At 35.2% G+C, this 12,468-nt stretch overlaps 1 protein-coding gene across 1 annotated transcript in view; it reads right to left on the bottom strand.

Annotated features, from left to right (window-relative positions):
• Positions 1 to 12,468, bottom strand: part of LOC127506443 (uncharacterized) — a 70,818-nt gene that overhangs the window by 28,123 nt on the left and 30,227 nt on the right. Inside the window, exon 4 of the mRNA XM_051882932.1 lies at positions 8,867 to 8,968. Coding sequence (XP_051738892.1) covers positions 8,867 to 8,968 — 102 coding nt within the window. The remainder of the gene's footprint in view (positions 1 to 8,866; positions 8,969 to 12,468) is intronic.

Raw genomic sequence — 12,468 nt, 5'->3', positions numbered from 1 at the left:
TTCACTTATTACTAACCACATTGACTTTATTTTCAAACATCTACAGAATTGAGAATTAACAGAGGTAAATAGACCAGGTTTATTGGCCAAGAAAAGAAAAGAAAAGAAAAGAAAAGAAAAGAAAAAAGACGCCACCATCATGGAGATCAGCGTTTGCTTAAGCTGGGCTCTTGACCCTTGATTTTCTATGTTAGATTTTTCTGCAATAATGAATAGGTTGTTGTAAAGTAGTGAAGTCAGTGATTTTATATGCTGATATAATCATTGTGAGATGGCCTGACGGTATCCAAAGCAACTGATCATATGTTTTGTCATTTGTACATTTTGGTTTTGTATTATCAACCCTGTGAAACTACAGCATGAGAAGAAAGTGCTGCAGCAAACAGATATATTGAATAATTTTAAAACCATGCAGTGCATAAAAAAAATTTGAACTACTGTGTTACTTAGACACACACAGACATCAAGAATCAGCATATAAATCTCAACAATGGTGATAAAAAAAAAAAGCTTCACGCTGCAATGCATGCTGGGTATCACCATAGGACAAAACTCCCATCATGCATTGCAGTATGAATAATTATCGTCACCACTGTTGAGGATTGTATGCTATATTTTCATGTATAAGCCTGAGCGGTAACATTTTTAGCACTGAAGCATTACAGTGGTGTTTAATGGATTTTTTTGTTGCAATTTTGTAATAGCGCAATCTCAGTCAAGAAACCCAAAAGAAAGAGACCTCTTTGTGATGCTATTTTGAAACGGCTTTCAAGCAGTAAATTCAAGCTGATCTGCTTCTTTAGTCTTTTGATTTAGCAATGTACAAGTGTTTACTGTGAAATACTATTGCAATTGCTCAAACACAAATTATTTTAAAAATATAAAAGGGTCAAGAGCCCATCTAAAACAAACCCTGACCACCACGATGGTGGCATAATTTTTTGACCAATAAAACACCAACATCTAAACCTCTGTTAATTCTCAATAAGAAATTATTTAGACATGTGAAATAAATAAAGTCAATCTGGTTAGTAATAAGTAAATCAGATCTTTTAATCAGATCTTGAGAGATTTAATGTCTTTTACCTTCTGTTGATTTCAATTAAATGGTTTTGGCTGAAGTCAGGTGTAGTTCTTGTGTTTCTCTTTTCTTCAGTGATTCTTGTTAACAGCAGGTGTTCATCACTTAATTAATAGCTTAATTATCTCATTAACTTTAACTCTGCTTCAGTGTTATTTTAACACTATTCAGAGAGGGACCAAATTTTTGACATAAGTGAAATTATGTTTCTGTAATACAGCCCCAGGCGTCTACTTTTCCTACTTCTGATTTTTTGATTTATAAGACTGGTTAAACTTAATAACTTGAGTTATATTAGAAAAAAAAAACCCTCAGTATCTGATTTATGCCTTTATTTTACTTTGAAGTATTTACTTCTGCAACTTCACTTATACTTCTTGAATTTATTTTTGTGATCAAACTTATACCTATTGTAATCATTTTCCCTATTCTTTAATAAATTTTGTCATTCCTTCCTTACTCAAATTTGATCTGTAACATCATCATTGTCCACCTTCCTGTAATATTACATCAATTACCCAGAGGAGATACCTTAAGCTATCTGCCACTACCTGCTATTGAGAAGAATGAGACTGCTAACAGAGAGCTCTCTGTAGGTATTAGACATCTTTGGTTACCTATTTCTCCAAACTGGTGGTGAACATCATTAATTGCTTTCCAGATTTTCTAAACATAGTCATGTAGAATAGTAGTGTATTGTCAGCATGCACCCAAGTGCCCCATGTTCTGGGGAAGCGCCGTTTATAAAACCAAGCACAGTAAAACTACACATAAGCTAGAATAATGGTACTTATTTTGCTTAAATAAACATACATAATATATTATCTTTTAATAGATTGATATATATAGATAGATTTGCGGCATCTTCTAGGCCTCCATTGGCTCAGTCATCTTATTCAGACCTGGAGGAAAGATGATCATGTTATGAGTTTGTTTTATTTTTTTTTTATCAATACATAAGCGTCATATTAATATTAGGGTCGTACCTTCCAGTCTCTGTTGAATCCAACGTGCTTTTGGATCAGTACTTGTCCTTCTCTGTGTAGAATTTTTTATCAATCTTCAACATACTTGTACTGTGTGTACTGTATACAGTATGTGTGAAATCTTGATAAGAGCTCCATCAAAGAAAATATAACTGTGCTATTGCTAAATGCAATCTATAGTAATGGATTCACCATCATTAGAGATAGTTCACACAAAAATGAAAATTCTGTCATCATTTACTCACCCTGTGTCATTCCAAACCTGTATTCATTTTTTTTTTCTTTTGCTGAAAAAAAAAGAAGATGAAATTTTATTTTGAAAAATAATAACCAAATGGTTTTGTTTCCCATTGACTTTCATTGTATTTCTTGTCTATACAATGGAAGTCAATGGGAACAGAAACTGTTTAGCTTCTAACTTTCCTAAAAAAAAAATGTATTTCACAGAAGAATAAAAGTCAACAACATGAGAATAAGTAAATGATGACAGAATGTTCATTTTTGGGTGAACTATGCCTTTGGATTATGAAAGCATGTTAAATTAAATGGATGATAAATGCGAAATCTGAGTATAAATGTAAAAAAAAGTTCATTAAAAGGCTCTTATAAAAATACAAATCCAATGATAAAAAAATCCCAACTTACAGTTGACTTGCTGTTCATTAACACACACAAGAACCATCATCATCAGAGCAAATTTCCAGCAGAGGTGCATGATATTTGTGTAAAATATTCAAAAAACCAGAAGAGGAAGGAACGGTTAGTTCCTGTCCTTGATTCTGATTGGTCAATAGCTTGGTTTTATTCACGATAAACCCATGACTGCTTCCCCCAACGGTTCTGTGTATCACTACACAACACCTTTAGCAACCACTCTTAGCAACGTAAACTGTATGTTCTCAATTGATATTGTTCATTAAAGCTTACTGTATTATGTAGAAGAGTACAATGAGAAAGAGATCGAGTGAGCGAGTTTATTACCTGCATTCAGATTTAGCATTTTCCTTCAGGTCAGTCCTATGTTCATAATAAAAAATCGGTTTAAATGTCTGATGTATTATCTTGTCCTTTTAACAGTTAAGGGGTTTTCCCGTGTCTGACAGCGCTAGTCAAAGCATTTGTCAGTTGCGTCTTGTTCCGTTTTCACAACAATTCAGTCTTTTCAATATAAAAGCATTCACTACTGACTGACACACTCATAAAGACAGTCTTTGCCGCCATCTAATGGCGTAATAATGTAACTTCTGTTGCTGTTCACAGTCAGGGACTATTTTTTTTTTGGCAGAAGGAAGGCTTTTAGTGAAAGTTTACTTCATGAAAGTTGCATTAATACATATATTTAGCTTTAATATTTGTATTGCGTGGTAACCGTTTTATAAAAGCAATAAGGTACTCGAGGCTAGTGCTGTATCGTGAATAAGTCACGGCTGAAGGGGTTGCTAACAACGCCCTTCAGTCGTGACTTATTCAAGCTACAGCACAGCCTCTCGTCCCTTATTGCTTACATAAATATACATACACACACACCTTAATTAGGCTGTAAAGTTTAACCTGAACGGCTTAAATGAACATATATGAATTTGTGGAATATGTGTGTAAATTAACATGATTATGGAAGAAATTGACATAAGTAGCACAAGGAAGGATACATGCATAGTCATCAACCAACTATGAAGGAAAGAATAAAGATGCTAAAGAGAAAAGAGGTCTTCATTCCTGACAGAGGACCTCTTGCACACATTCAAAAACATCAACCTCATGCAAAACCAGTAAGCATTGTTTATTTGTAGTTTCAGACTGCACTTGTTTCCAGGTTCTCATTCAAATCAGTCTGAAATTCACTCAGACTTCATCCAGCACAGTGAAATATACTTTATGCTAATATTTTATTTAAACACATTTGTTCATAAATCAGTTTCTGAATAAATTAAGAACTGATTTGTCACTACCAAATTTCTTAACGTCATATGCATGATAACATTTTAAATATTAAGTTTAAATATGCATAATTTACTAACTGTCTGTTACGACCTCTGGAGTCAACTATAACAGAAAAAAGGAAGAGTACCAGAGAGATAACAAATAATAAGAGTTTTATTTTTTTTCAATAGGGGTTTTAACTACAGAGGCAGACAAGGTCAAAATAACAAACAAAACAAACTTTTTATTAACCTCTAAATGACCTGAAAAAGAGTAAATAAAATAAAACTAAACTTTAACTAAACTTTCCTACTTCCTTAAATCAAAAACAGTGTAAAAAAAACAAAAAACAAAATATATGGCGTCTCACCCCCTCCGTCGATCAAGCTGACAAACCTATATACAAGAATGTTTACAAATGATATATATATACAAATTAATAGTGAACACAATCCAAATCAGGATCCAAGTCAATCAAGCGTTAGTCACAAATTATCACTGATCAAAAATCACAATCACATTCACAATCTCAGACACAATCTTTCTGGTATGACACTCAAGATCCAAATAAAATGATGAATGATATGAAATATTGGCAGAACCGCCCACTTGGAACACAAACACACACAAGCACATACAGTGGTGGTCAGAATTATTGGCATCCTTGGTAAATACGATCAAAGATGACTATAAAAATAAATCTGCATTGTTTATCCTTTTGATCTTTAATTCATAAAATTAGCAAAAATCGAACCTTTCATTGAAGGAAAAGAATTGAAAGTGGTGGGGAAAATTACATTATGAAATTAATGTTTTTCTCCAAAACACGTTGGCCACAATTATTGGCACCCTTTTATTCAATGCTTTTTGCAACCTCCTTTTGCCAAGATAACAGCTCTGAGTTTTCTCCTATAATGCCTGATGAGTTTGGAGAACACCTGACAAGAGATCAGAGACCATTCCTTCATTCAGAATCTCTCCAGATTTTTCAGATTCCCAGCTCCGTGTCGGTGCTTCTTCTCTTCAGTTCACTCCACTCATTTTCTTTAGGGTTCAGGTCATCATTCGTGCAGCTCACTCAGGCAATGAACCATTTGGAGCAGAAAAATCTCTTTATGAAGTGACTATTTACTTAAAACCTGGGGGATTTCCTTATTGTTTGCCAGCGGTGAAGATTATTGAGCAAATCTGCAGGTAAATACATTTTCTGAACACAAAGAGTTTTAAAAGAGGCCTGGTTTCACAGACAGTGCTTAGATTAAGCCAGGATTAGGCCTTAGTTCAATTGGGACATTTAAGTAGCTTTTATAAACGTGCCATAGAAAAACAAACAAAAAAAACAAACAAACAAACAAAAAACATTAATGTTACTGGTGTGCATCTTGAGACAAAACAATGGCTCTGACATATTTTAAGATGTCAGTACAAGTTGCTTTCAGTTAAGACAGCTCAAACATGCATTTTAGTCTGGGACTAGGCTTAAACTTTGTCTCTGAAACCAGGGCAAGAGAGTATAAAACAAAGTACCATGACATTACCATTTGGTACCAAATGGTATTCAGTAACATCATATAGACTAGGCCTTAAGAATGTGATTAGCATCTTGCCATCACTGTACTTTGGGACTGTCAGAGTAGGCTACTTTTTAAAGCTGGGGTGCCCAATCTTATTCCTGGAGATCTACCTACCTGCAGAGTCCAGATACAATCCTGGTCCAGCACACCTGTCTGTAATTATCGAGTGATCCTGATCATCTTAATTAGCTGGTTAAGTTGTGTTTGATCAGGGTTGGGGTGGAACTTTCAGGAACAGGATTGGGCACCCTTGTTTTAAAGGTAATTTAAAGAAACTGTCTTGTTTTTAAGTCTTTTAGAAATACATGTAGCCCGTAATTACATTAATATGAAATTACTTGCCAATATTACTCAAGGAAATGGTTTTGAACACCTTGTTTTGGGGGCTTGTTGTTACTTTGTTCATGTTTATGTTTATTTCTGTTTATGGCTTTGCCTGTATGTGAATCTCATGACACGTATAATTTTAGTTGCTAGCCAACTAAACAAGGGTTGACACTTTATTTGACTGATAAATTGCTTCATGTTCATGTTTATTTCTGTTTATGGCTTTGCCTGTATGTGAATCCCATAACATGTATAATTTGTTCAGTTGTTAGCCAACTAAACAAGGGTTGACACTTTATTTGACTGATAAATTGCATTACCTACGTACTCTGTACATTAGCTGTTCTCCACTAGATGGCGCACATGCTATTACTGTATCACAATATAGTTAGCAGGCATATAATAATAGCTTACATTATAGCATCCACACACGGACTCCGAGCATTCTGATGCTTGTATCCAATCAGTTTAATTTCAGGAGGGATTCTTCTCTTACAGCATGTCACTCCAACTCTAGTGGGCCGATGATCTGAAAGAGAGACAGAGGCTGAAATCTCCAACTACTGTATTATACAGTATGTGTGAAAACAAGATGATCTTGATCTTGATAAGAGCTCCATCATAGAAACCAAAACCGTCACCATCATTAAAGAAAGAGTTCACCCAAAAATGAAAATGATGTAATCATTTACTCACCCTGATGTTGTTCCAAACCTGTATGCATTTTTTTTTTGTTCTACTGATATTTTGAAAAATGTTAAAAACCAAACAGTTTTGTTTCCCATTGAATTCCATTGTATTTTTGTCCATACAATGGAAGTCAATGGGAACAGAAACTGTTTAGCTACTAACTTTCTTTAAAATATCTTCTTTTGTCTTCCACAGAAGAAAGAAAGTCAACAACACGAGGATGGGTATATGACAGTATTTTAATTTTTGGAGGGAACTATGCCTTTGGATTATGAAAGTATGTTAAATTAAATGGATCATAAATGCAAAATCTGATTATAAATGTAAAAAAATTAAATAGTTAAAATCAGCAGATCCATAGTCATCAGTACAAAAGGCTCTCATAATATTACAAATCCAATGATAAAAAAATCCCAAAACTTACATTCATTGACTTGCTGCTCAGTAACACACACAAGAACCATCATCATCAGAGCTAATTTCCAGCAGAGGTGCATGATATTTGCATAAAATATTCAGAAAACCAGAAGAGGAAGATGTCTGTGGGCTAGTGTCTACTTTGAAGGTGCTATCTAGACTCAAGTCCTTTTATATGGTATTTTTCAAGACAGGATATTGACTTCCTTAGTATCTCTTAATGGTAAGAGTGGCCTGCAAACCCCATGTGACAAACCAGTTGAAATCATGATCACATCAGTATGATATCCTGTAAATTTAGGGTTCTTCATAAGGTTTTTCATAATCAGCAGCATATGAAGAAACAGTATCATTGATATACTTTGATATTGAAATATCGTGTACTGAATGTTTAGTTACTTACAGTTGCCCAGTGCACCAGTGAAGCATCCCATTAGGTTGATCAGAACAGTGATGGTGATTTATCTAGAAGTCCAGGCCATAGCTCTTGGTGTCCAGATCAAAGGTATTTGGCATTGATTATGTTGGGTGCGTTATTATGAGGAGGTCTTTTAAGAGACAGTAGCAGGAATAATGTGTCACAAACTTACATCACCCTTTTGAAATCATTGCATCAAGTGATCATCTATTCTCATAAGCATTCACACCTCTCACCCACACTACAGTCAGTTTTACTCGTCAGCATAATTTATGAGAAACCAATATCCGCCTTATGAAAAAAAATGCAATAACAGAACACAAATACATGCTGTGCCTTTAATAAGTTTAGTTTAGGATTTATTTTTCTGCAGGTGAAAACACAACTTGAAGCTGATGTGTTGAGTTTCTGATGTGTGTGTCATTTGATGTCCTTTACCTTGATGGGTTTGTTGATGTTTATATATTGATGTTTTATCAAGAAGTACTTTTATATTTACGTCATCTATAACTGAGTGTTTCTTCAACTATGAGCACTTTTTGATTCTGTGGAATTTTTTTCTCAGAAACATTTCAACACATGCTCATTTCCAGCACTTCTCACATTATGTGTTTATCATGAAAAGTTTCTAAGCCAGTTTTAATGTGACCTTCATATAACAGAAATAAAAAAATCTGTTAGTTCGAATAAAAATCAACCCTACAAGAATATGTGGAGAAAAATCAAGAAGGACTTTTTCATTGTCAACACTCAAGTTCATAAGACGTACTAACTTATTCATGCAAATTAACATTTGATTATGGATGAAATTTACATAATGAGTAGCACAAAGAAGAATACATAGTCATCAAACAACTGCGAAGGAAAGAATAAAGATGCTAAAGAGAAAAGATGTCTTCATTCCTGACAGAGGACCTCTTGCACACATTCAGAAACATCAACCACATGCAAAACCAGAAGTTGCTGATCATTGTTTATTTGTAGTTTCAGATCGCACTCGTTCATTTGCATATTCAACTGACAAAAATTTCCGGGTTTGTTCTCATACATATCAGTTTGAAATTCACTCAGACTTGCGTCACCCTTCTTCACACAGGAGTTAATGACACAAGTCCATTACAAGTACAAGTGAAATATATTTCAGTGTGAAATATAATATATGCTAATATTTTATTTAAACACATTTGTTCTAAAACAGTTTCAGTGTATTTCAGTTTCTGAATAAATGGAATAAACTAAGAACTGACTTGTCACTGCCAAATTTCTTTACGTCATATGTCTGACAACATATTTGAAATATTCAGTTTAAATACACATAATTTACTAACCGTCGCTTGAAATATTTTCAAAATACACCAGTGAATTCTATTAAACTTTAAAAATAATTTACGTACACGTAACTATTTCTAGATGTGTTCTCATTATGAGTTTCTTTCAGATGTTTATGATTCATGAGCTCTCAGTTGATTGGGTAGATCCTCTCACACGAGTGTGCTCACTGACAGATGATGCTGGTGGTGGCGTGGAAATCAGGCGTTTGTTTCTTTGAGCTCTGCTGTAAAACAAAACAAAACAAAACAAAACAACAACAAAAAAAGTGAATACAAGAATACTATTCTAATACATAACAATGTGAACACTAAATAAGTTAATGTTGTTACAAATTATGTTTTACCACACTTGTTCGGTTTAACTTACAAAAACTGCTTAACTTTCTCCTGCACCCATGGTTGTGTCCAATCAGTGCAGAACTCTCCTCGTTCAGTCTTCAAGCTGTCAAAGAGAATGAAAACATTGAAAACAGAAATCTAACATCAGATGCTGTTGATCTCTAATCATGATGTTTTCTTTAGAGAGGAACTGTGATTCTTACATGATGGCCTTCACACATGGAAGACTTTGTTTTTGCATTCTGAAACCGATGATAGGATCAGTCAACTCTGCTCTGGAGACGACAGTACAGCATGTGATCCCTTCCTTCTCTTTTGCATCTGCTAAGACAGAAGAACAAGATAAACCTCAATATTCTGCATCATTCCATCAGACAGAATAATACACAAACAGTTTTAAGCACTTTACCTGTTATAGTCCAGATCACAGATGCAATGAACACAACAGCCAAACTCCTCATGAGGATCCTTTGTGTCTCCATTGTCAAAGTCGATCTTCAACTCTCACTTCTTGTATCTGAGAGAATATATTCAAGACTCTTACTGGTTCATCTTAAATAGTCAATACAGCGGAACTTAAACTGCATGGGCTACATCCTGTCCATTGCGGGCACATTTATTTTTATAGATGATTTCATTATTTGTTCTGTTTCGTCACCATCTGACTTTCCTTCTAGGTGTAAATTGTAGGTGTAAATGTCATCTGCTAAATTAATATATGTAAATATAGATGGGGGATCTCCGTTTGTTGAACCTTTTGGTGGTATTTAATTTCTAATCTTGCTGTCAGTCATTTAATTGATAGAAATATAATGTATGCTGAAAAAAGCTAATCAATTTTAAATATTTCAATAGGACAAGTCATTGTATCATAAAAGTGTTTTTTTTTTTTTTTATTCTGTTATTCATATGTATTTTATTTTGTAACATTGTCTATTTAAATGAAGCAAAAAAGAAAGGAAGAACTGACGTCCTACTGTTTCTTCACCTAACAGGTTTTTTGGAGAGTTTTGTGGGATGGCATGGGTCAAGTTTTTCACAATTTCACAATGTTCTCATGCTCAGATTCTTCATAACTGTCAAATTCTTCTGAAATGCCAGACATTGTCATCCTTATTGAAAACATCCATTTTCAAAAATAAATATATACAAACTAAATGAATACATTAAAATATATTATAAAATGAACTGTATTCACCTATCAAATTCTCTTTTTTATCTTGCTTTCCAATCTGATCTTACTATTCAGGGGGGATCTTACTCTTACAGAAACTTAATTCTTAACTCTTAGGCCTGGTTTCACAGACATGGCTTAGACTAAGTCGTTTTTATAAACATGCCTTAAAAAAACATTACTGGTGTAAATCTTGAGTAGGGTTGCCAACTGTCCTGTATTAGCCAGACATCCCTTATATTGGGCCTAATTGATTTGTCCCACATGACCTCCTTTGTCCCGTTTATTGACTGCTATGGTGATCTAACGGCCACTTACTTTCATGTATTTCGAGAAAAGTGAAGGAATTAACATATTGTAAATTTGACAGATTCGATTCTCTGATTGTGGTGCAAACTAACATGGCGCATCGTGCATTATAGATCAGCTAACATGATCACTGTAAAGGTTTTTAAACGACAAAACACATTCACGTACACATATTTGAGAATCGGAATATCAGGTAGTTGATGACATAGATAACATAAGTTTATGAATATTTTGAATAAAAAAGGAAAAACGGAATAAAAGCGATACATCTTTCATACAGCGCTATTGTGGCTGCGGTGTGTCACATGACAAGCATGACGCTTAGCCATGGAAATAATAGGCTTGTTTGAAATGAGCAAAATCTGCGCAGAACCGATCACCGGTGATCACCACGAGATGCATGCCAGTTAGAAATGTATCCGTGGGCCACCTTGCTCTGATGTCATGCTGATGTGTGTCAAAAAAGTCCCACGATGGCCTCATCGGATTCTGCAGTCGGGCGCAGTTGCTCTCCAACGACTGCGCTGACCAAAAGCACGATGAGAAATGACTTGTGTAACAGACGTAGGCTAGTAGGAGCTGTGCGTATAAACCTCACTCCCCTGATCTCAAGAGATGCTCTAGCGACTGACGCTAGGGGTTGCAGCCTTTAGCCTCCTTGTTAGAGCATCCCATGCGGACAGGCCCGGGTTTGTGTCCCGCTTGGAGTGTGCAGGTGCAAACTGGAAGGGCTACATTGGTGCCGTGACCCGGATGGGAGTGAGGTTTGGGGGGGTGAGTGTAACAGATGTAGGCTAGTAGGATCTGTGCGTGTAAACCTCACTCCCCTGATCTCAAGAGATGCTCTAGCGACTGACGCTAGAGATTGCAGCCTTTAGCCTCCTTGTTAAGAGCGTCTGACTCCCATGTGGATGGGCCCGGGTTCGTGTCCCACTTGGGGCGGGCAGGTGCGAACTGGAGGGGCTACACTTGCTGATGATAGCTTAATGCTTATTGGTTTAAACAACCTTGATGTATTGATCTCCTTTAAAATGTTTGATTTTAAAACTCTAATATCATGAATTTTATGTGTATAAATTACGTGTAAATATTCCCAAAGTTTCTGCGATCTCTCTATGGGTTATGTGATTGTTGTCACATTTCTAAAAATATATAAAAACATGTCTGTAATTAAAATAAAAATGATTGATACACACGGCTTTCGAATGGATATAACAAGTACTTGGGTGTCTTGTTCATTATATTTATATACATATAAAAGCAATAGAACTTAAATTACATCCAGTTTATCAGCAACACATTGCATGAGAGTGAATCCTGCGATATCTGCCTTTGATCTCGTAGGTGTCTGATCCACTATGAGAACAGAGAACTGTCCGTCTTGGCTGTACTTTTTTCACACCTCCTCTCACTGCAGTTGCCTACTCTCGCCTACATTTCAGTCGAGGCGAGGCGCATCTCAAATAAGCCTAATAAGGTGAAACTTTCTAAAATAAGGGCGGCTTAAAAAAACTCACGCTGGGGGTCAGCTAGAATATTTTAAACTTGCATGTGAAAAGGTTAATATTTTGGCTTTCTTCTTCATTTTTGTTTGTCTTTCTTCAGAAAAAAATATGAACAAAATCAAAAATTTGAGCCGGGAAAGTTTTTGAAATTTGGTTGATTTGACAGAATGATCCAGATGTGTTTATGTCTGAGAACTTTTACATCTTTTATACACATAACTGCAGAAAGTTGAAATGACACACTCTGTGGTACCAATATTTTGCGTGTGTGCCTTATTCTGTCCTTTATTTTCCTATAAAAACCACCATTGTCCATTATTTTCCTTATCTGAAGTTGGTAACCCTGAAGTCGGTAATTTCCCATTTGGTAATTAGGAAATGAGGTCAGGTAGGCGGC

This window comes from Ctenopharyngodon idella, chromosome 23 (assembly GCF_019924925.1).
Source record: "Ctenopharyngodon idella isolate HZGC_01 chromosome 23, HZGC01, whole genome shotgun sequence".
NCBI classification, from domain to species: Eukaryota; Metazoa; Chordata; class Actinopteri; order Cypriniformes; family Xenocyprididae; genus Ctenopharyngodon; species Ctenopharyngodon idella.
Note: the sequence above shows the minus strand (reverse complement) of the source record. Positions and strands in the feature narration are given on the sequence as shown.